This window comes from Mirounga angustirostris, unplaced genomic scaffold, assembly GCF_029215605.1.
Source record: "Mirounga angustirostris isolate CCGP_5_RB_7025 unplaced genomic scaffold, mMirAng1.0.hap1 SCAF_9, whole genome shotgun sequence".
NCBI classification, from domain to species: Eukaryota; Metazoa; Chordata; class Mammalia; order Carnivora; family Phocidae; genus Mirounga; species Mirounga angustirostris.
The window spans coordinates 62047980-62072107 of NW_026991717.1; the positions used below are offsets into that span (position 1 = coordinate 62047980).

General features: G+C 42.2%; 2 protein-coding genes and 1 pseudogene across 7 annotated transcripts in view; 2 read left to right on the forward strand and 1 right to left on the reverse strand.

The window, feature by feature from the left end:
* The window catches only part of NUSAP1 (nucleolar and spindle associated protein 1), a 77028-nt gene that overhangs the window by 31225 nt on the left and 21675 nt on the right, over positions 1-24128 (reverse strand). For 4 of the 5 annotated variants that reach the window (XM_054513602.2, XM_064570649.1, XM_045900314.3 and 1 more), the window contains exons 1-2: positions 6451-6584; positions 201-269 (exon numbers count right to left, since the gene is read on the reverse strand). In XM_054513602.2, coding sequence (XP_054369577.1) covers positions 201-269; positions 6451-6555 — 174 coding nt within the window. In that variant the 5' untranslated portion in view covers positions 6556-6584. Of the gene's footprint in view, positions 1-200; positions 270-6450; positions 6585-24128 lie in introns of those variants that run through there. The other variant, XM_054513603.2, reaches the window with a different exon arrangement.
* Positions 6912-20643, forward strand: OIP5 (Opa interacting protein 5). 2 transcript variants are annotated; one of them, XM_045900319.3, is made up of 5 exons: positions 6912-7233; positions 7482-7548; positions 12278-12400; positions 15274-15355; positions 20062-20643. In XM_045900319.3, exons 1-5 carry the CDS (start codon positions 6912-6914, stop codon positions 20155-20157), a joined length of 690 nt encoding a protein of 229 aa, XP_045756275.3. In that variant the 3' UTR covers positions 20158-20643. The 2 variants fall into 2 exon arrangements, with proteins under 2 accessions (XP_045756275.3, XP_045756276.3); XM_045900320.3 differs by lacking the exon at positions 20062-20643 and adding an exon at positions 18121-20040.
* On the forward strand, positions 22125-22910 carry LOC123861323 (large ribosomal subunit protein eL34-like; annotated as a pseudogene).

The following is a 24128-nucleotide window of genomic DNA, read 5'->3' on the forward strand; positions in this document are numbered from 1 at the left end:
TATGAGAACATCTTATTCAACAGGTTACTCACTACTAGGCAGTTTCTTTATAACAAATACTATTATCAAAGGATTTATTATTACCAATAATGATCTCTTCAGGGATAAATAGCATGTCTTAAGTCATCACTAGCTGTGTTTACCACTCATTAAATATAATTGTTTTAGTATTTAACAGGTGTTAAAGAAATATTACTTACCCGATTATCATTTTCTTTTTTTACCTTGTGTTTAAGGTGGGCTTTCAAGGCTTTTAACAACTTGTCTGCCTGCAGGAGAGTTAAAGAGTTTATCAGTAGGGCCAAAAATCAAGAAAGCAAAAAAGAAAGGTTAGTAACTTTCCCTTTTTTGAGGATAATTATTCTCCTGTCCTTGTACTCCTCAAATGTCCTCTGGGCAGGCTCCGGATTACCAAGACAGAATTGCCGCCCTCCCCTCCTGCCCGCCACCCCAATTTCACACAACGGGGAAGTCAGACAGGGAAAGAGGCAATGACGACAGACACACTGGGCTAAGCGCCAGCATGAGGATGCCCAGGCTGTTGTGCAGAACACGGGTGGGCTTGGCCAAGGTCCGGACTGCCGGGATGGACTAGAGCTGGTAACTGGCCACACCAGTTCTAAGCAAAGACATGATGTCTGCAGCTGCTGAGGTCTGAAAAATGAACGGGACAGCGGTGGCCACAGGGAAGGGGTAAAGAAAATGCACGGGAAGGCAAGAATGGAGTTTAGGGAACTCAAGTTCAGTGTGGCTGGAGCATGGAGCTGTTCAGGGAAGGAGAGAGAAGACACTGGGAGAGTGCGCAGGGGCCGATCCCGCCAGGCTTTGGAAGGCTGTTAAGAGTAGCAACTTCACCCTCAGAGCAAAGGGCAGCGTCTGAGGAGTCTGTAGCAGGGCGGTAGGTGACCAGTTCTCCACTGCTCAGAATGATCACTCTAGCAGGACGATGTGCAGGATGCACTGGATGGCAGAAAGACGGAAGCCAACAAAGTGGCTGGGAGGCTGGTAGAGGAAAGCAGGAAGGTCTGTGGCCTGAGCTAGAGCAGGACTAAGGCAATAGGGACAGATTCAAAATCTTTTTAGGAAGTAAAATCAGTAGGAACACAGGGGTTGAGGAATAGTGAAACTGTATTACACCCAGGTTTCTGGCTTGGGCAGCTGATGGAACATGGTGGGGGTCTCTCAGATCAGGAATGCCAAACACAGGCAGGCTTCGGGGGGAGGATGGTTACAGGCCCCTGGGGGAAAAGGACTCAGTTTCTCTTCTCACCCTGAGAAACCTTCCCTTCCTGAATGAGAAATACTAATCTGATTGGTTATCTTGTGCTTTTAAAAGGTCAAGCATATTGGCTGGGTTGTCTTCTCTTCTTCCATTCAGCCAGGCAGCTGAGAACCAGAGATTTCCTTCTCACTGTGGGCCCAGCCACCACATCTCATACCATTTATCACTGGGTGTGTGTCCAGGACAGAACAGCAGGGATCCAGATTTGGTTTGGGCTTCAGGGGACAGGAGAGGCTGTAGGGTGTGCAGCACATCCCCCAGCTGGTTTACCAGTATGCCCTGCATCAAGTTCCCAGGCACCATACCAGCTCGTAATAAGGTGGTGCATATTTTCTACCACTGTTGTTCCTTGAATCTCTCTTGGGGTCTTCTCTGTGAAGGGGGTGATTGGCAGGGCAGAATTCAGGCATTCTTGGTTCTTCGATCATTTTTTCCCCCAACCACTTCATTGAGGTATGATCGACAAACAAAAAGCTATAGATAGCTAATATACACAATGTCGTGTGTTTGGTGATAAATACATACCCGTGAAATCTTTATCACGGTCATACACTTATCTGTCACCAATAGTTTCCTACACCCCTTTTGGGTTTTGTCTTTTTTTGGTTTTAAGAACACTTCACATAAGACCTTAGCACATTTGTAAGTATACCATACAGTAATGTTAATCATAGGCTCTATATTGTACAGGTTTCCAGACTTAAAATACCACAGAAACCTCCTCAAACGCGCGACAATGACGAAACAAGGTGCCTGTGGCAGAGCCAAGGAAGGGCATCAAGCAGGCTGAATGCTACAGGGGATGCTCAAGAGTGCCGAGCAGAAGCGCACGTGTTAGTAGCCGCACGTGTTCCCTCATCCCCTCGGCTAGCATGTACCATGCTGCACACTGTTCCAGGCGCTGGACAGACAGTGCTGAACCAGAGGGACAAGGTCTCCACTCTCTAGGAACCTCCAGTGGTGGACTACTGGGCAGTCTATTAATGAAGCTCAAAATAAATGATACGACATCAGAGGCTACCAGAAAATTAAACTGGGGACTGGGGTAGGGTGCTACCGGAGTTGGGAGGGTCAGGAAAGGCCTCTGAGAGGTGGTGACTTTTAAGCCGAGATGTGAACAAGAAGAGGCAGCAGGTGAAGATGTGGGGAAGAGCATCCCAAGTAGAGGGTGCACCAAGGCCGGAGGTGGGCTGGTGAATTGGAAGGACAGAAAGACACCAGTGCCGGGGAGCATGTGAACACTGGGGTGACTGGGGGCCGGGAGATCAAAGATGGAGCCAGAGGCTGGGTCAAGTAGAGGGGTATAGGTCACGGCAAGGTGTGGATTTCTTCCTTGTACCTTCTTAATTTTTTAAGGATTTATTTATCTTAGAGAAAGAGGGAGAGAGTCTGAGATGGGGGTGGGGCGGGGGTGGTGGTGGCGGCAAGAGGCAGAGGGAGAGGGAGAGAGAAACTTAGGCAGAATCTTTGCTGAGCCTGGAGCCTGATGCAGGGCTCGATCTCCTGACCCTGAGACCATGACCTGAGCCAAAACCAAGAGGTGCATGCTTAACTGATTGAGCCACCCCGGCGTTCTTACTTATAACTTTTTATTAATAAAATGTCAAGTCCAGGGGCGCATGGGTGGCTCAGGTCATGATCCCAGAGTCTTGGGATTGAGCCCTGCATCAGGCTCTCTGCTCATCAGGGAGCCTGATCCTCTCTCCCCCTCTCCCCTGTTCATGCTGTCTCTGTCTCAAATGAATAAATTAAAATTTTTTTTTTTAAGATTTTATTTATTTCAGAGTGTGAGAGAGAGATAAGAGAGAGCACAAGAGCACCCGAGCAATAGCAGAGAGAGAGGGAGAAGCAGACTCCCCACTGAGCAGGGAGTCTGACTCGGGGCTCCATCCCAGGACCCTGGGATCATGACCTGAGCTGAAGGCAGACGCTTAACCGACTGAGCCACCCAGGTGCCCCAAATAAAAAAAAGTCATGTCCATAGAAAAGTTGAAATAGTATAATAAACACTCTTATCCTCCCTACCTAGATTCAGCAATCATTAATACAGTCTCATATTTGCTCTATAGTAATGTTTCTTGCCAACCTATTTGAAGATAAGTTCTAGCCAACACGATACTTTCCCACTAAATACATCAGCCACATCTTCTAAAAATAAGGAGCTATTCTACATAACCTCTAATGCATTATCATACCTAGGAAAAATATTAATTTCCTAATATCCTTTGATATGTAGCCCATAATCAAATTTCCTCAATTTTTAGCTGTTTTCTTTTGAAAAAGATTCCCTCCAAATCAGGATCAAACCAAGTTCCTCACATTACATTTGCAGGAGTATTTTATTTTAGGTGTGAGGCAAGTCAATGGAGGGCACTGAGCAGAAAAAGTGGCGCCTTCTAAGTTTCAAATATTGCCTCGATTACAAGAGAATAACTACCGTGAGGCCAGAGTGAAGGCGGGAGAGCAGCGGACAGGCTGTGGCCCAGGTCCGCAGCACTGGTGATGGTAAACAGAGGTCAGATTTCGGGAGTGAAAAGCGGTGAAAGTGGTTTGAGCAAAAAGGAGGATTCAATCCTGCCGAATAGCAGGGTTGGATAGAGATGTACTACAAGCTTTGGAAGATGCAGAGCCTGGTGGCCTTGGTAAGTGTAATTTCAGTGGAAAAGAACAGAGAAATTGAGCAGAAGATGAAGAACAAGTGGTCAGGAGAGGTTTTTGTTGTGTTTTTTTTTTAAGATGGGGAATATTAAGACTTGATTGCATCCATTATGGAAATGAGCCAGCTGAGTGGGAGAAACTGATGGAGGAGTGGAGCTAATTGCAGGTGTGTAGCCCTGGAGGCGGGAACAAGGATCCCCGGCACAACCGACAAGGCTGCCCTTAGGAGAAGGTAAAGTATAAGGGGACAGAGGTGAGATGGCCTGAGGGTTTCATGGTGGAAAGATGAGGTAATGCTCTGCTGACTCCATCTATTTTTCCAATCACCTATGAGCAAAAGTCATCAAGTGAGGGAAGGGAGCTAATTTGAGGTAACATAGGAAATAAGTGTCCTCAAAAATGGGAAAGTTAATGACTACCAAGGAAGCATCTGGGGATCAAATGCTCATTTTACAATTTATGGTCATAAATATAAGTTCAGTCAACAAGGTTAGGTCATTTTCTCCAGGCAGGGCCAGCTGGTTGGGTACAGAAAAAAGGTGGGGGGTGGGGTCGGGGCATAACAGCAACACCATTCTTATACCCAACAAAATTAACAATACCTTAATTTAATAACTAGTTCAATTTTCTTTAATTGTCTCAAAACTGTCTTTCTATAGTTGCTTGTAACAAAGCCTCATGCGGTCAACTTTGTCTGGAAAATAGTACCTCTCAATAAGTATTGACACCTACCGTGTGCCAGATAGGTAAGGGGGTCTGTAGTGCCCAGAAAGACTGCACTATTCTACTCTATGAAAACGGGGGATAAATCCGCTAACCCAGATCAGGTGCCTCAAGAGAACAGCAGGTGGGGCTTTTAGAAAAAGATCTCCGTTGCAGTAGCTCTTCAGAGACCCAAACGATTGTAGGGCGTTAATGTTATCCAGAGCATTGAAATCAGGAAGCCTCCACTGTAACTGTCTTGCCACCGTCTGGAGCATTATTCTAGCACTGCCAACAAGTGATTGAGAATAATTATTCAGTATCTCCCAATAAAATGTACTGCACTTAGTGTTGAAAAGACCTTCCAAGGAGCATGGATGAGATTCTTGTTCAAGGAACTTAACTTGTAGTGGAGAGGATAACGTAATACACAAATAACCAGAGTGCAAGGTGAAAGCCTGCAAGTGCTCAAAGAGAGTACCTGAAATTAAACGGCTTTAAAAAGCACATAGGGCTCCTGGGATTACGGGGGTGGCAGACCCGTGGCCAAGGGACCGAAGAGGAGGAGATGAAGAGCTAAGTCAGTGATAATTCTATTGGACTCTGAAGAGCAGGTGGGAATTATTAATGCAAATAAAGAGGGCGAAAGAAGGGAATCTGAGGCCAAAGAGTCAAAATTAGCTAAGGCAGAAAGATGGACTAAGGTGCCAGGTGTACAGGAACGAGCACAGGCCGGATGCTATGCTGTCTTGGATAAGATTCCAACCAGATTGCAAAAAGCTTAAGGCATTTAAGCTAAGGAATTAAAGCTTTGTTTATGAAGTAGTAGCTCAGAAGTATCTCCAAATACACTCCTTTACTATTAAGCCCTAACAGGTACCTGGGCACTGATAATTTTAACTCACTTAAAAACACTTGTAATGCCTGATTCAGGCATTCACTGTGTAAATACCACACCCTACAGAGTACCAGTAAATATTTTGTGGGAAAAGTCCACTAAAGAATATATAAACCCCAGTCCCAAATTGAACCCCCACATTTTCCCCTCATCGTTTTGCGCCTCGGAGTCAAAGACCTTACGGGTTTTGAAACAGAACACTACCACAATGGTAATTATAAATGAACAATCATTCTAGGTCAGGGCTGAGTTATAAAAATTGGTCCATGGGGTGCCTGGGTGGCTCAGTTGGTTAAGCGACTGCCTTCAGCTCAGGTCATGATCCTGGAGTCCCGGGGTCGAGTCCCACGTCAGGCTCCCTGCTCAGCAGGGAGTCTGCTTCTCCCTCTGACCTTCCCTCTCTCATGTGCTCTCTCTCTCTCTCGCTCATTCTCGCTCTCTCAAATAAATAAATAAAATCTTAAAAAAAAAAAAAATTGGTCCATGGGGTGGTCCTCTAAAAGTCATCCTTTTTTTCCAGGTCCTCCAATAAAGTATTAAGAGATTTGGGATTCATTTACAATTCCCAGAATTGTTAGTTTCGAATTTTCCAGAAGCCAAGGCAATTATTTCCGCGACTGCCTAACAACCTGAATTAGACACAGCATCCCTGAGTTTTCTGGGCCTGCATTTCCTAAATTAATTCGAGTACTTCCAATAACATCAAGCCGAACAAACCTTTTTGAAGTCAAGGCCTGTGTGAGCCCCCCAACAAATCAGCCCCAAAATAAGGTGAATGCTATGGCCCCCTTTCCGTTTTTTGCATAGTTGGAGGGACAGGTGGCTCCGTCCCCGGGATTCCCGTTCTGTCCCTTCCCACCAAGTCTACCGCAGGCCGCTCACCCTGCCCTGCCCGCTACCGGCTCCGTACCCTCAGGTTAGCCCGGAGGCCCAGATTCTTGGCTAAGTTCTGCAGGTCGCTGTACTTGAAGGAGTCCAGCTCCTCAAGGGAAGGTACGGCCATGGCAAGCTGCATCCAGGCGACCACGCAGAGGACGCGTACTCCAGCCTCCGCAGTGGAGTTCAAAACTCTGGCGCCACTGTAAGCGTTGGTTAAACCGAATTTTATAGAGAGTTTAAATTGAAAATGCTCCACTTCTATTGGTTAAAAATGCCCTGAAGGCGGGGTTTCCTGGCGTTGACCAATAGAAACAAAGATTCTCCACCCATCCCCCTCGCCCCTCAACACCACTTTGGCGCCGAAGGGCGTGTCCAGGCCGAGTGTGTGGGGCAGAGCCCCCCCTCCCCGCTGACGATGTCCAATGAGGATGCAGAAACCGTGCTTGGGCGGGGCCAGGTGCGTGTTCGAAACAGAGGCGCGGCTGCGGGAAGATGGCGGCTCGGCCGAGGCGGCATCGTTCGCGATACGCAAAGCTTCCACGGGGTGATTTTTGTGATGGCGCTAAGAAGACAACTGACAAACACTCTTGTACGACTTCTATGGAGTGGGACACGCAGGTAGTGAACGGGTCTTCGCCGCTTGGCCCCGCAGGCCTGGGGACGGAGGAGCCGCCATCCAGCCCGCGGTTGCCGTCGTGGCTGCAGCCCGAGAGGTGCGCCGTGTTCCAATGCGCACAGTGCTACGCCGTGCTCGCTGACTCTGTGCACCTCGCCTGGGACCTGTCGCGGTCCCTCGGAGCCGTGGTCTTCTCCAGTGAGTGGGGGCGGAGTCTGAGGAAGGCGGAGGAGGGCCAGAGAGGGGGTTCCAGCTTTCTCACGGGATGGTCGAGAGCGGGTGGTGAAAAAGACGGGGTGAAGATTTAGAAGGAAATCAACCCCTCTGCCAGGGGTGGGGGCAACCTTTCATGATTTTTGTGGCTATGATGAGTCTATCTGTAGCGGGTAGGTTTTCCCTTTCAGAGCTTCACAGTTACTCCTTCTGACCCGTGTTTGTCTTCCTAGGAGTCACCAATAACGTGGTTTTGGAAGCTCCCTTCCTAGTTGGCATTGATGGTTCGCTCAAAGGCAGGTATGTACTGGGAGTTCTCGACGGGTTTCTAGTCCCTCACTTAGTAAGACTGAGGAGCGTAGAACCGACATGCACAAGGTGAAAATGGTTTGTTCTTATTTGCGCTAGAAGCTTATTCAGTCCTTACAGTGTATTTGAAGGATGTTTCTTTTACCTGTTTGCGACTTGTAGGAACTTGATGTATTAATGAAATGGAAAGGTTGTATTTGTGTGTAGATTTTAAGATCTTTCTGAGGGCCACATCTCTAGTGGCTTGTGCAAGTGAAGTGAGGCTAAGACGGTTATGTCTGGTATGGGAAAAGGGAGAAAAGTACCTTTTGGTGTATAGTGAGAATCATTATAAACTACAATCCTTTGAGATAACTAGGACTTTTAAATTTGCATTTTACTTGGAGTTTGTAATAAGCCATGGTAGGACTATTTCTTCTGTAATCTAGGGAACCTGGGGAAGAACACAAGTTGAATGTTAGGGACTTGAATACCGAGGGTAAACTGCATCTTTCTGTGCTGTGATCTACAAGTGACAACGAAGTGCTCAGTGATTTTAGTATTAGAAGGCTCCTTAATTTTGAGCATTGGCTTTTACAGCAAAACAATTCATTCTGACCACAGTTTTAGGGTTAAATAAGGCATAGGAATTCTTAGTTGCTTTACTCAGTAACCAGAAAGAGTTTTGCAGTTCCTCTTTCCCAACTGAAAGAGCCTAGCTATCCTTACCAGAGTGTCCTCTTTCCACCCAAAGGGAACAGGGAAGAAGAGAATAGTGATTTGCTTGGAATTGGGTTATTTGGGGCCAGAAGCAGAAGCTCTCCAAATGTCTTTCTTAGAATAGGATAAGACATCTAGACACATGCTGTCCAATACTGTAACCATTAGCCACGTGTAGCTGTTGAGCACTTAAAATGTGGCCATCCTGAATTGGGAAATACTGTGAGTGCAAAATATACACTGGATTTTGGAGACTTGATACAAAAAAAATTAATAGTTTAAAAATATTGATTACATGCTGAAATATTTTTGATATATTGGGTAGTATAAAATGTATTAAAACTAATTTCACCTGTTCATTTTGAATTTATTTATTTTTTATTTATTTATTTTAAGATTTTATTTATTTATTTGACAGAGAGACATAGCAAGGGAGGGAACACAAGCAGGGGGATTGGTAGAGGGAGAAGCAGGCTTCCCACAGAGCAGGAAGGCCCTATGTGGGGCTCGATCCCAGGACCCTGGGATCGTGACCCAAGCCAAAGGCAGACACTTAACGACTGAGCCACCCAGGCGCCCCTTGAATTTATTTTTAACATGACAGAAAACTTTAAATTACTTATATAGCTTATATTACATCGCAACTGGATAGTACTGATCTAGATGGTTTCTAAAACACTGGAGGGAAATTCCCAAGTATTTGTGTACTTTTAGAATTAGGGGAGCCATGGGACTTGGCAGGAAGAGATTTGTCAGGAAATGGTTCATGGGCTTATAGAGGGTGAGAAGTCCCAAGAGCTGTAGTTGGCAAGCTGGAGACACAGCAGAGCCAGTGGTTTAGATCTAGTCCAAGGCCACAAGCCTAGAACCAGGAGAGCCAAAGTGTAAGTTCCAGTCCAAAAGCCAGAAGGCTCTAGACCAAAGAAGAGCCTACATTTCAGTTCAAGTTCAAAGGCAGGGGGTAAACAACAATGTCTCAGCTTAAAGCAGTCAGGCAAGAGGAGTTTCCCTTTATTCCTGACAGGGTCAGCCTTTTGTTCTGTTAAGACCTTCAACTGATTAGATGCGGGTCCCCAAATGGGGAGGACAATCTGCTTTACTCAGTCTGATTCAAGTGTTAATCTCATTCAAAAACACATTCAGAATAATGTTTGACCTAATAACTGGGTGCCATGTGGCCTAGTCAAGTGGACCATAAAATTTAACCATCACTTGTTAACTTGGCACCCACACGCATCTCCTAAAACCATACTTAATCTCCAAATAAAGACAATAACAAAGTCATAATTCTGTCTAACATGTTACAACTATCATGCATACAACTGAAAACACACTAACCCCTTCTCTGGAAAAGGAAGTTAAAGTCCTTAAATGATGTTTACATTTCTCTTTGATCTCTTGTAATTTAAATACTGTGATATAAAACTAGTAATACTTAAATAGAATGTATAGTTTGATATAGTAGTATGATATAAAGTATGATCTTATATAATGGAATAAGAGAAGAACAGAGATAAACACTCAGACACACAAACTTACTCATAACAAAGTACAGAGGAAATACTCATGACAATTACAGTCCTCATTTCTGTAACTGGTCCCTTGGTCATAGCTGTATTTGTAACTACCTTCTTCCACTACCCATCTGTATCCCCTTTTGCCTTCAGCAAGCACTCAGCTGGTCATAGTTCTTTTCCTGGTGTGGTAATGCAGACCTTCATTTTTGAAGGACTTGAGCCATTAGTGGACTAATATTCAATGAAATATTTTATATTGCACACATAAGCATAATTTGGGGATTTTTTCACATTTTTGCCCTGTGCCATAAATTAGTATCTATCAGACTTTTTTTTTTTTTTAAAGATTTTATTTATTTATTTGACAGAGAGAGACACAGTGAGAGAGGGAACACAAGCAGGGGGAGTGGGAGAGGGAGAAGCAGGCTTCCCGCAGAGCAGGGAGCCCGATACGGGACTCGATCCCAGGACCCCGGGATCATGACCTGAGCCGAAGGCAGTCGCTTAACCAACTGAGCCACCCAGGCGCCCTATCAGACATTTTTCTATAGGTACTGTGCTTTGTCTGATACCATTAATTCCTACAGAGGAATTAATTCAAATTAATGCAATTTATTTCATGGCTTGCTTTTTGGTTACTGTATTCACAAAAACACAGTACTACATGTGTGGTGTGGGACTTAATTTACCAATGAATTGGGATACTGTATTGCTTGGTCTTTTTTAGTATACACTGACATGAATCTTTTTCTCTGTAGTCATATGATTTTTATACTCTATTGATGCAGTTTTACTGCATAGTATATTTATACAAATACTTTTTCCCCTTACCAAACCACTTTAAAATTGTTTTTAGGAGGTGCCTCGCTGGCACAGTTGGAAGGGCATACAACTCTTGATCTCGGGGTCATTGGTTTGAGCCTCATGGTGCGTGTACAGAGTGAGTGAGTGAGAGAGTGAGTAAATAAATAAATAAATAAATAAAATAAGTTTTCAGTACATGCCTGATGAAACATAATTTTTTTCTTTTTTTAAATTTTTATTTTTATTTATTTTTTTAAAGATTTTACTTATTTATTTACTTGAGAGAGAGAGAAAAACAGCATGAGAGGGGATAGGGTCAGAGGGAGAAGCAGGCTCTCCGCCGAGCCAGGAGCCCGATGTGGGACTCTACCCCAGGACTCCGGGATCATGACCTGAGCCGAAGGCAGTCGCTTAACCAACTGAGCCACCCAGGCGCCCACAGTTAATTTTTTTCTTAAAACATTTCTTCATAGGGACTCCTGGGTGGCTCAGTCGTTAAGCATCTGCCTTCGGCTCAGGTCATGATCCCAGGGTCCTGGGATCGAGCCCTGCATCGGGCTCCCTGCTCTGCGGGAAGCCTGCTTCTCCCTCTCCCACTCCCCCTGCTTGTGTTCCCTCTTGCGCTGTGTCTCTCTCTGTCAAATAAATAAATAAAATCTTAAAAAAAAAAAATTTCTTTGTAGTATTTAGGATACCTGGGTGGCTCAGTCAGTTAAGCAGATGCCTTTGGCTCAGGTCATGATCTCAGAGTCCTGGGCTCCCTGCTCAGCAGGGAGCCTGCTTCTCCCTCTGCCTTTGCCTGCCGCTACCCCTGTTTGTGCGCTCTTTCTCTCTCTCTTTGATAAATAAATAAAATCTTAAAAAAACAAAAAATATTTCTTGGTAGTATTTGGATATGTCTTATGTATCAGCAGATATGGTGAGTGACTTACCCAAGTGGTATAACTAGAATCATTACCTGTTTCCTCATCCAGTAATCTTTCAGAGGATAAAAGAAAAGAAATAGATGGCTTGCTAGGGTAATAGGATTTCTTTTCTTTTTTCTCTTTTGGCATTTTGTCTGGGTATTTTTTTAAGTTAATTTTTTATTACATTTGCAAAAGAAAAATCCTGATTTGAGTTCTATTAATAAATTGCTTGGTAAACCCCAACCAACTTGATTATTTTTCTTAAGCTAGAAATTGGTTTAATAGTAGCTAATTTATATGGTCATGTGTAGTTTTTTTTTTTTTTTTAAAGATTTTATTTATTTATTTGACACAGAGGGAGAGACAGCGGGAGAGGGAACACAAGCAGGGGGAGTGGGAGAGGGAGAAGCAGGCCTCCCGCAGAACAGGGAGCCCGATGCGGGGCTCGCTCCCAGGACCCTGGGATCATGACCTGAGCCGAAGGCAGACGCTTAACGACTGAGCCACCCAGGCGTCCCAGGTCATGTGTAGTTTTATATGTTAAAATGTTAATCTGATTTTAGTATGATTTTTCTGCTTTTTCAAATGTAAATTATTCTATAAGTGACAGTTGTACATCCATAATAATCTAGGATATAATTATATTAAAAGCTGAGTTAACCTTTCTTGAATATGTCATTTCTTCAGTCTTAGTCCTATTATAGCACAGTTTTTAGGAGAACTGGTTCCAGAGACTGGTTATTTTATATTTCTTCTCTGATTTTCTTACCCATATTCTATTTTTCATGCCAGCACTTACAACCTTTTATTCTGTACTTCCTGTGGGATTCCCATTGGTTTCCATTTGTATTCTACCCATGCTGCCCTGGCTGCCTTGAGAGGTCACTTTTGCCTGTCCAGTGACAAAATGGTGTGGTGAGTAGACTTAAGATATTCTTTATCAAATACATTTTAAAAGAGTTTCCAGAAAAGGCAGAATGTTCGTACCAAAGAAAATGCTACAGCAAGGCACTGTCTCTTATACAAAAAGATGGGCAGTGGGACCAAAATATAGTTTCATAACATTATGCTCATTTTAGAAGTCTTATGATCATACCATGTCTTAATAAGCTTACCATGGAATAGATGAGAGGATATTCTTTTTTACAGAAACTTCTGGAAGATAAGCTTTTTGCAAAATAATGTGGTAATAGGCACTTTTTGGGTTTGTGCCCAGCCCCTTTTTCTTTCCCTTTAGAGTGGGACCTTGTGGCCATGTTTTTTTTTTTTTTTTTTTTAAGATTTTATTTATTTATTCATGAGAGACAGAGAGAGAGGCAGAGGCAGAGGGAGAAGCAGGCTCCCTGCCGAGCAGGGAGCCCGATGCGGGACTCGATCCCGGGACTCCAGGATCATGACCTGAGCCGAAGGCAGACGCTTAACCGACTGAGCCACCCAGGCGTCCCTGTTTTTTTTATCACATGTGATACCACTCCCAGGTGATAGGATCAAGAATGAATACCTGACCTAAGCTAAGCCAAATTCCTATTCTAGGAATTTGAAATAAGGACCCAGAGACACTAGTCATTTGTAGATGGTACTGGTGCCAGAGTTGGGAAATGAAAGATCTAGGTTTAAGGTAGCGATTTTCTGTTATGCATGTGGATGTGGTGAAATCTTGTCTGCAAAAAAGAATGAAGCAGATAGATACCCAAAGAAAAGTAAAAAATAATGACTGTGGCCTCATAGAATCAGATAAAGTACCATACTTGTTGTTTCTTCTTATGTAGTACTTTGAATATTTATCTTCCTAATACTACTGTCACTTAAGCTTTTTTTGTTTATTATAACAAACTGAAACATCTATCATAGTCTTTTCTGGACCATTAAAAACAAAAAAACAAAAACAGCCACTGATGACCTAGTTTGTGCCAGGCAGTATGCTTACCTCACTGAGTTCTTAATAGAAGAAAACTGGGACTCAGAGAGGTTGGAGGAGCTGAGATTTTAATCTGTCTTAACTCCAAAGCTTATTTTTGTTTCATTAAACAAAGTTTCCTTTTTCTCATTCAATGTGCTTAGATCGGTGTCTCTAGCTGAGCTATATATGACAAAATAATAAAACTCATAAGTAAAGCTCGTCCTTCATTCATGAGGGTGTTCAAAATGCATTAGGTATACTATTTGTTCTTCACTGCAAATTTTCTTTTTTTCTTTCTTCATTGCAGATTTTCAACAAGAAATATATACTTGAGATGGATTGATAATTCACTCCCAATTTCTAATTTCTTCCTAAATATTTTTTTTTAAGAGTTTATTTATTTATTTGATAGAGAGAACACAAGTAGGCAGAGCAGCAGGGAGAGGGAGAAGCAGGCTCCCTGCTGAGCAGGGAGCCCAATTTGGGGCTTGGTACCAGGACCCTGGGATCATGACCTGAGCCGAAGAAGGATGCTTAACTGACTGAGCTACCCAGGTGCCCCGCTTCTTAAATAATTTCTATCTAGAATTAAGTTTAAAGAGGGGGGGAAAGTGTTTGTAAATGTGTGCTATTAGTAACCTCAAATCTTCTTTAAAAACAGTTAAAAGTAGTTGTTCCAGCTGAGCTGTAATTGAATTTTTGCTTAGGGAAGTTAAGTTTTTTGTAACAAAAAATTTTTGATATAAATTTTTAAAGTATAATAGGATTTTAAGTAATTTCTTAATCTTTAAAATGAGGAGTTGGGACTCAAAGGTCAGTATATTCTTTTTGATTAAGTAGAAATTAGGCAAGTATAGGTAGCATGAGTCTGGGAAGATAATAATCTATGTCTGTGTGTATCAGAATGAATTTGGTTGCGAGTAAAAGAAAACCTGATTGACAGTGGCTTTAACAAGTAAGGAGTGGGGTAATTGGCTGCTCCAGGAGTCCTCCAGTGGTTCAGCCACAATAGGGCTCTAGATCAGCATCTCTGTTTCTCTTGGCCTTTTCCTCTTGGAATCTACTGCAATTATAAGCATTACATATATAGGCAATAGCATCCCCAACCAGGAGAAGGATATGGGAAGTGGGAACACAGGGAATGATCTCATTTTATCATCAAAAGTGTCCTTATTATTGGCCAGAACTATGTCACATGATTGCCTTAAGGTGGGAAAGCAAATATGTGAGAGGAGGGAATAAGATTGCCACACTTGGCTTAGCACAGTTCTGATTCATCTGCTAGGATTGAAGATACTCCTGTCCTAAACAAAATCTGGATTCTTGGGCGCCTGGGTGGCTTAGTCAGTTAAGCGTCTGCCTTAGGCTCAGGTCATGATCCCAGGGTCCTGGGATTGAGCCGTGTCGAGCTCCCTGCTCTGTGGGGAGCCTGCTTCTCCCTCTGCCTCTGCCTCTCTTTCTCTCTGTCTCTCATGAATAAATAAAATCTTTTAAAACAAAACAAAGCAAAATCTGGGTTCTGTTAACAAGAAAGAAGTTAGGAATGACTACTTGGTAGGTAACCAACCACATTGTCACCATATGATAACTTTTCTTCTAACTGCTATGTGATTTAGTTATTTGTACGACCTGGTTTATGTGTTTTAATTTGTCATGGGATGATTTTGTCTCCTGTATTCCTGGCTGGTAAGGGGTGAGATGAGACACAGAGTCTCTGATGATTTCTTAATTGAGAATGTGTTTTTCCTACAAAATACAATATGAATGTTGAAATGAAAATCTGTAAGGAGGCTGTCTTTGCCTGACATTGCTTTAGAGGTCAAGTTTCGTTCATTGATAATCTTATCTGTAGGATGATACTAATATTTTCTCTATATTTTCTATCCAGCTATCTGTTAAAAACAAAAGCCATAGTAAATGCCTCTGAGATGGATATTCACAACTTGTCTCTACCAGAAAAAGTTGCAGAGGTAAAATTTCATGATGGTTGTATGTTTCCTGTAATACAGGCATACCTCAGAGATATTGTGGGTTCAGTTCCAGACCACCACAGTAAAACAAATACCATAATAAAAAGCAAGTCAACTTATTATTTTGGTTTCCCAGTGCATATAAAAGTTATGTTCACATTATACTGTAGTCTACTAAGTGTGAAATAGCATTATGTCTAAAAAAAAACAATGTACACACCTTAATTAAAAAGTATTGCTAAAAGTGCTAACCATCATCTGAACTTTCAGGGAGTTGTAACTGTTGATCACAGATCACCCTAATAAATATAATAATAATGAAAAGTTTAAAATATTCTGAGAGTTACCAAAATGAGACAGAGCCATGTAGTGAGCAAATGCTGTTGGAAAAATGGTGCCAACAGACTTTCTCACCCAGGGTTGCCACAAACCTTCACTTTGTAGAAAATACAGTATCTTTGAAGTACAATGAAGCAAAAAGCACAATAAAATGAAGTGTGCCTGTATAGACAACTCCTGGCAGTTTATTCCAATGAATTCGGTGGTGATAAAATGGTGTAATACTCCAATACTCCTGTATTCCTGGTTTGGCATTCCTTACTGAATTTGTGACACAAAGCCAGATAGTGTAATGTCCAGTTCAAGAGGAGGAAGAAAGCTGTTTAGCTCCTGGATTTCCTCTACTCTCCCCTCTGTGCTGGGAATGGACACCATCATCTTTCTTAGATCTGTCCATCCTTTCTTTTTTTCTCTCTTTTTTAAAGATTTTATTTTTAAATAATCTCTACACCCAACGTGGGGCTTGAACCTACAACTCCGAATCAAGAGTCATAGGCTCCTCCGAATGAGCCAGCCAGGTGCCCCAGATCTGTCCTTTCTGTAAGCACTTCATGTTTAGATGTCTCAGGAAAGTGGTGAAATGATCATTTAGGAATTCTTATCAAATGGATTTTCCTAGTGGTTGATAGTTTTGAAGTTGAAGAAAGCAACTTTGTTTTGGTAGCTTACTGACTCTTTCTGAGTGGAAATTTGGCTAAAACGTCACTACCTGCAGAAGAACAACCTTAGAATTTATTGTTCATTTTGTTTTCAGTATTGTTAATAGTTTATTCCTTGCTCATTTTACATTTTATAACCAATGGCATTTATTTTCCAAAGTTTAAGTATCTTTTAGGACAGGGGAAGAATGATTTTAGGGGGTGTTGTTTTGCATAGCTAACTAAGCTCATGAAACCATGTTCTAAGCCAGGTGTTGGCAAACTTTTTCTATAAAGGACCAGATGACAAATATTTTAAGCTTTGTGACCATTCGTTCGCAAGTACTCAACTCTGCCATTGTAGCACAAAAGCTGCCTTGGACAAATATATAAACAAACGGGTGTGGCTGTGTTGCAGTAAAACTTAATTTACATAAATGGGCAGCAGGGTATCCCTGTGACTACAGGGAGCCAACCTTCGCTCTAAGCAACCAAGTTGATGAGAGGGGTCAGTAACTATTTTCACTGGTATGGGAGATAACTTCTAGAATGGCAGCCTGAGGAACTCCATGGACCAACCCCCCCCCGCCCCGGCAAAACTGCCATATCTGAATAAAATTACAAAGGAAACAACCATTTTAAATCAGTAAGAAATTTTCCTCAAGGCATAAAACAAATGAGGAGACATTTATTTAAGAAAACGTACAAAACTTCTGTAAGAACAGTGAAACCCGGTGGCATTTGAGCCTGCTCCCTCTGTCTCATGCCTCTCTACCTCAGAGGAAGGGAGGCTCTGGGCAGCTGTAGCCAAGAACACAGGGATCATTTTTTGCCCTAGCTCCCAGTTGAGGGCTGTGGTATCTTCCCAGGAGGGGCAGGCTATCAGGAATTCTCATCAGAAGCTCTATTCCAGTCAAAAACGGCCACTGGTAGGTGCGAGTTCTACCACCGGCACAGCAGGGTAAGTACTAGGAGCCCATTCACCCTCGCCCCGGCTTGCATGTAGGCCAGAGGTCTCACACGGCAGAGGTAAGCCAAGAAGAACAGAAGCGGGCACCTATACCCAGCACTCTGCTTGTAAAGCGAGGGTGTCATTCCGAGAGACACTGGCCCCTAGGTTGGGAGGGGCCAGGCTAAGAGGCAGACTGTAAAAACTGCCCCTCTCCCCCCGCCACACAAGGGAACTGCTGCCCCAAACAGTAGAGATTTTGAGGAAAGCAATCAAGAGGAAGCTGGTAGTTCCATGAGAGCAACAAGCTAAGCCATAGATTCATTTGAAGGTTACCAGACACAATCAGTGAATAGACAGCTAAGAAGAGCCCTCCTGGCGTCAGAAGAACAACAAAAAGACTGGCTACCAGGGCACCTGGGTGGCTCAGATGGTTAAGCGTCTGCCTTCGGCTCAGGTCATGATCTCAGGGTCCTGGGATCGAGCCCCGCATCGGGCTCCCTGCTCAGTGCAGAGCCTGCTTCTCCCTCTCCCTCTGCCACTCCCTCTGCTTGTGCTCTTCTATCTCTCTGTCAAATAAACAAATAAAATCTTAAAAAAAAAAAAAAAAAAAAAGACTGGCTACCAGTCTTTTAAAGACTACCCCTACAAATAGGGGGAGGGGTCCTGAATTTAACTGGATTAGACTGTTGAGCAATTTATGTCCCAGGGCATTGTCCAAACCTGTAGAGCACTCAGCCCAGCAATTAGTGAAGGCGAACAGCTTGAACAGCTTGACACTTGACACGAAGATCAGGGAAACACTGAAAGAGAACCTACTGAAACCACTGTCCTTCCAGGTGACTGCACATATTCAAGGCTGGGTTCTCTGAGGACTGACAGCAGACTCTCATATGGTGGGGAAAAGAGATATCAGTGAAATACTCTCCAGCTCACTAAAACAGATAAGTAGACAACAAGCTGAGGACTGGGTGTTTAGTATCCAGAGTTACTATAATATATTATTTGAAATGTCCAATTTGTGGGGTGCCTGGCTGGCTCCATTGGTGGATGTGTGACTCTTGATCTTGGGCTTGTGGGCTCGAGCCCCATGTTGGTTACTTAAAATCGTAAAAAAATTTTTTTTACAAATAAATGTCTAGTTTGCAACAAAAAATTAGAAAACACTCAAAGAGCAAAGTATGACCCATACATGGGACAAAAAGCAGGCATCTATAACTGCCTATGAAAGGGTCCAGATGTCGGACTTAGCAGACAAAGCCTTCGAAGCAGCTATTATAAATAGGTCCAAAAAACTAAAGGAAACTGCTTAAAGAAGTCAAGGAAGGTATGATGACAATATCTCATCAAATAGAGGATATCCTTAAAGAGTTAGAAATTATAAAAAAGAACCACTTGGAAATCCTGGAGTTGAAAAGTACAATAACTGAAATGACAAATTCACTAGAGGGGCTCAGCAACAGATTTGAGCTGCCCAAAGAAAGAATCAGCAAATTGGAGACAGATTGATGAGGTTATGGAATCTGAAGAAAAAAGAATGAAGGAAAGTGAACTGAGCTTAAGACATCTCTTGGGCACCATCAAGCATACCTAAATATTCTTTGGTAAAAGGGATACATACCAAAGGAGTAGAGAAGTAGAAAAGATATTCAAAGAAAAAATAGTAGAAAAATTCCCAAATTTGATGAAAAACATTAATTTACATATCCAAAACCTCAACAAGCCCACGTAGGATAAACACAGAAGAGATACATACCCCAACACATCATAGTAAAAATGAAGAGTGAACAAAATCTTGAAGGCGACAGAGAAATGATTCGCCACATCCAGGGGTACTCCAAGAAGATTAAGAGGCTCTAGAGTTACCTATTTAAGCAGCATTTCCTGATGAACTTTTATTATTCTTCTATCTTGGATGATAATAAAAAGATTTAGTGTAAATTATGTCAGAAATAAGATTTTTGCAAATTATGTCAGAAATAAGATTTTTGTTGACTTCAACAGAAGATTGTTATCCATAATTCTGTATTCAATGATAACTTTATTTACTAAGCACATGTTGTATGCTAAATAATACCATTAAGTTTGGTTCTTGATTTAGCTATTCTTAGGTGAAAGAACTATTGAAAATTCCCTAATTACCACAAACACAGGTTCTTAACCCAACAGCCAGGGCTAGAAGGCCATTAGCAGAATATTGAAGAAAGGCGTTTGTTACTGTGAACAAAGAGGGGAAAAAAGATTCTTGCCACTAGAAAAAGAGGGGAAGACTTATTGATGCTGCTCTCCACAAACTTTCTTACCCCACCGTATTCTTGTCTTCCTTCCCAATACTTGGCGTTTAAACCTGGTGAAAAGGGGTAGGAAGGAGGGAGACAGAGAAGAGTGATGCTCAGCAGTGGCTGGTCTTTTTTCATATGAAACTTTGTATCTGAGGATCTTACTGTGCTCTGGGTTTGTTGCATAAAGTTCTTTCAGAAATAGAACAAGCATATTTATGTAGTGTGTTGAGACATTGTCATCTCTCAATCACTAGTTTAAATTTGAAGTGGTTTCTAGAATCATCAAATTGAGTGTTAAGCTTAAGATGCCCTGATACCAGGGCACCTGAGTGGCTCAGGTCACGAACCCAGGGTCCTCTGCTCAGCAGGGAGCCTGCTACTCCCTCCCCCTCTGCCTGCAGCTCTGCCTCCTTGTGCTTGCTCTCTCTCTGTCAAATGAATAAATAATAAAATCTTAAAAAAAAAAATACCCTGATACCTATTCATTTTTCTTCCCAGCTGAAAGAGAAGATAATGTTAACACATACTCACTTACATTCACTGATGAAGATTCTGAAAGAAGTAACTCCCGACCAGCCCAAGCCAGAAAACTGATCCAGAATTAAAGCCTAAGTATCAGGTTCAGGCCTTATTGCTATCTTCTATCAACAGGTGCTATTTGATCAATTCTTGAGAAAGATCAGCTTCAAGAAGGGCTGGGAACTGTGGTTTATTATGCTTACCTCTAGGCTGATTTTCCAAACGATTTGTGAAGCTGTTTCTAGAAGATGAGAAACTAAGGAAGCTTCTGTCCAGGTTTTATAGCTATTTGCCTTAAGAACTTATTTTAGATTATCAATTATATTTATTTCTGAAAACATTTTACTGCAAATTTAGGTTGATTAGGAGGCAATGTCCTGTGAGTGGTCTGATATAAAGATGCACGGTTGTTATGAAAATAGAGTTGTATTTAATGTTGACTACTGTTATTTCTACATGGAGCAGTTATGGTGAAGACTGAGAAACCATTTTTTTTCTTACGTAAAATATCGGTATATATATATATTCTGTAGGTGATACTCAATAAATTAATTGGATAATATACAATTTGTCTTTCTCTTTTCATTTCTAAACTGGGTAATAATGAGAGGTAACCGGGTAGTAATGAGAGGAATGATAAACATCAAACATTCACCAAAATGCTGTTTTTTCATGTTTTGCTTTATGTACCACTTAGGCTCAGTACCTTATCATTATTATTCATTTAATAAAAGTATACTAACTTCTGAGGATAAAAGGTAAGCAGAAAGCAAAAAGCCACTCTCTACCTGCACAGAGTTTATATCTCATTAGAGGTGGACATTCAAATAACCAGATGAATACATGTGAAATGACTACTCTGTCTTGAAGCAAAGGGACCTAGAGCTACCAGCACATACAGCAGGTAACGGACCCGGTCTGGGGGTCAGGAAGGGCCGCTCTGAGGAAGTGACATTTCAGCCTTGGTCTGAAAGAGTAGGGGTTATTTAGGGAATGGAGGGGGAAACCTGTGCAGAGGCCCTTAAAAGAACACGTGCAGGAGGTGCACCAGTGGCCAGAAACCAGAGGGTGCAAGGACTTACTGGCCTCCTGAAGGATGTTTTTATCCCAAGAACAATGGAAGCCCTTGAAGAATTTGCAGAGGTGGCCCATGGCAGGCTTGGTGTCACTTTTGTAGAACTTCATTATGGTTGTCGTGGAGAATGGGTTTATAGGGGCAGCAGGCAGACCACTGAGGGGCTGGCAAGAGCACAATCCAGACATGATCTAGCCAAGTGGTGGGGGCATAGAAAAGTGGACTCGGTTCAGATGTAGCTAGCAGCCATTTTCTTCTTCTTTCCACTTTATACTGCATAAAGGCCATTTCCCTTTGAAAATATTTTAAACAAGAAAATTCTGATTTGCTTTATGCTTTTGAGTTGCATAAATAAGGGTGAAGCCTCTGGCAACAAATAGTACCAGAAAAACTTACTTTCTACTCCTAAAGAATGGACCTAATAAATTAATACTATATTGAATCATCCTGGGGTTTTTATTGTCTGTGGGTATGTTCTTATGTAGCTATTTCCCTTAAATTCTGGATTTGCTGATTTGGCAGAAAATTAAATGGGAAGTTAAATGCTTGAACTTAACATCAAATTAAGCTGGCTGTTTTAAATAGTTTTTTTTAGGGCCTTCTGGGTGGCTCAGTTGTTAAGCGTCTGCCTTCGGCTCAGGTCATGATCCCAGGGTCCTGGGATCGAGTCCCGCATCGGGCTCCCTGCTCTGCGGGGAGCCTGCTTCTCCCTCTCCCACTCCCCCTGCTTGTGTTCCCTCTCTCGCTGTGTCTCCGTCAAATAAATAAAATCTTAAAAAAAAAAAAAAATTTTCCCCAAATACAAATTACATGCTTACTCTAGAAAAAAAAATTCAGACATAGATGTAAGACAAAAATAAAGGGTGCAAAGTACACTTCCTTTCCATCTTTGAGAGGCATAGGATAGCATGCTGGGAAGTGAGCAGGCTCTGGAGCCAAACTATTTGGATTCACATTGTGGTTTGGATACTTATTAGCCATGAACATGAAGAATTTATTTCAACTCTTCTGGTAAAATAGGGATTAACAACTAGGGTTGGTTTTTCCTTTTCTGGGGACAGCATCCATAGGCATTCAGAATGGTCCAGCGTTTGACATACCACTGAAGGCTGTCCTACAATACAGCCTCTAACAAAACTAGGCTGTCCCAGATCCCTGGTAATAGAATCGTTTACCTTTATACCAAGAAGATTGGGAAAGCCCCAAAATCTGCATGTGGCGTGTGCCCAGGCTGACTTCAAGAAGTCCATGCTGTGAAAACCTGTAGTTCTTACTGAGGTGGTCTAAAATGAGGAAACACGTCAGCAGGGCCTAGGGTGGTTCCAGGTGTGCTACCTGTGTTCACAACAGGATCAAGCGTGCTCTCCTTACTGAGGAGCAGAAAATCATTTGTGAAAGTGTTGAAGGCACAAGAACAGAGTCAGAAAGCTAAATTTAAAAATGAAGCTTTTTGGAGTAATAATTCAAAAGGCTTGTTCTGTTAAAAAAAAAAAAAAAAAAAAAAAAAGCAAGGGGTACCCAGCTGGCCCAGTCAGAAGAGCATGCAACTCTTGATCTTGGGGTTGTGGGTTCAAGCCCCGCATTGAGTGTAGAGATAAATAAATAAATCTTAAAAAAAAAACCCCAAACAGGGCTGTAGTGAAGATTGAGTTAATGAATACATCTAATGTAATTACAGCAGTGCTTAGCACATACTAGGTGCTCAATAAATATAATCTTTATGCATGTAGATGTACACATATAGACATAAAACAAAGGCAGTTTTATCTTTCACATTATTCTGCAACCTGCTTTTCACACAATAAATGTCACAACTTTCCATACCAGCCCATACGCAAACTACCTCATTTGTTTTAACACCTACATGATTCAGTGATGTGAATGTATCAGAATCTGACCATTCTTGTATTGGATCCTTATACCTATCTTTGCAGATCTGTGCTGATAGGAGTGATTATTAAAGTGGCAAAGTCAGGGGCGCCTGGGTGGCTCAGTTGGTTAAGCGACTGCCTTCGGCTCAGGTCATGATCCTGGAGTCCCTGGATCGAGTCCCGCATCGGGCTTCCTGCTGTCAGCGGGGAGTCTGCTTCTCCCTCTGACCCTCCCCCCTCATGCTCTCTCTCTCTATCTCATTCTCTCTCTCAAATAAATAAATAAAATCTTTAAAAAAAAAAAAAAGTGGCAAAGTCAAAGGGCATGTCCATTTACAATTTTGATATTATGCCTTCCATAAATGTTACACTAATTGATAGTCTCACGCATAGTTGACTTTTTTTTTTTTAAGATTTTATTTATTTGTGAGAGAATGAGAGACAGAGAGCATGAGAGGGAGGAGGGTCAGAGGGAGAAGCAGACTCCCTGCTGAGCAGGGAGCCCAACGCGGGACTCGATCCCGGGACTCCAGGATCATGACCTGAGCCGAAGGCAGTCGCTTGACCAACTGAGCCACCCAGGCGCCCAGCATACTTGACTTTTTAAACAACCCTTTTAAAGGACACCTTTAGGTGGTGTAAGAGTAAAGTCTAGCAAACATCAATGATTGTCTGATATTAACAGATACTAAGTCTACTTTGCTATAGTTTGATATCATTTAGCACTGTATGTATGTTGAATAAAACTTATTTTCAAAATTCCAGTCATAAAAACAATAAAACTGCATACTGAAGTTGAGTTGTAAACTTTTAAGCTCCTGAGTTAACAGCAGAAACTATCTCTATTTTTGTAACCCTAACATCTAGCACAGTACCTGGGAGTGGAGTATATCAGCGTGTGCTAAATGATTAGTCATAAATCACAGGAACTATTACATTAGTAATCGTACCACAAAAACCACGTAGCTTGTGTTCCTGTCCACTTGACAATAGCCAATCCCAAGGAAGTTTGTAACATCCACTTTACTTTAAACTTAAACTTTCCCCTGAATCGAGAAGGATCGCTCTTTTTTTTTAAGATTTTGTCTGTCAGAGAGAGC

Bases quoted from the DNA above. Each gene is read 5' to 3' on its own strand.
- OIP5 (XM_045900319.3), top strand. From the start codon at position 6,912: ATGGCGGCTCGGCCGAGGCGGCATCGTTCGCGATACGCAAAGCTTCCA. The intron at 7,549-12,277 runs GTATGTACTGGG...TTTTCATGCCAG, and splicing joins GATGGTTCGCTCAAAGGCAG to CACTTACAACCTTTTATTCT. The intron at 15,356-20,061 runs GTAAAATTTCAT...TTTTCTTCCCAG, and splicing joins TACCAGAAAAAGTTGCAGAG to CTGAAAGAGAAGATAATGTT.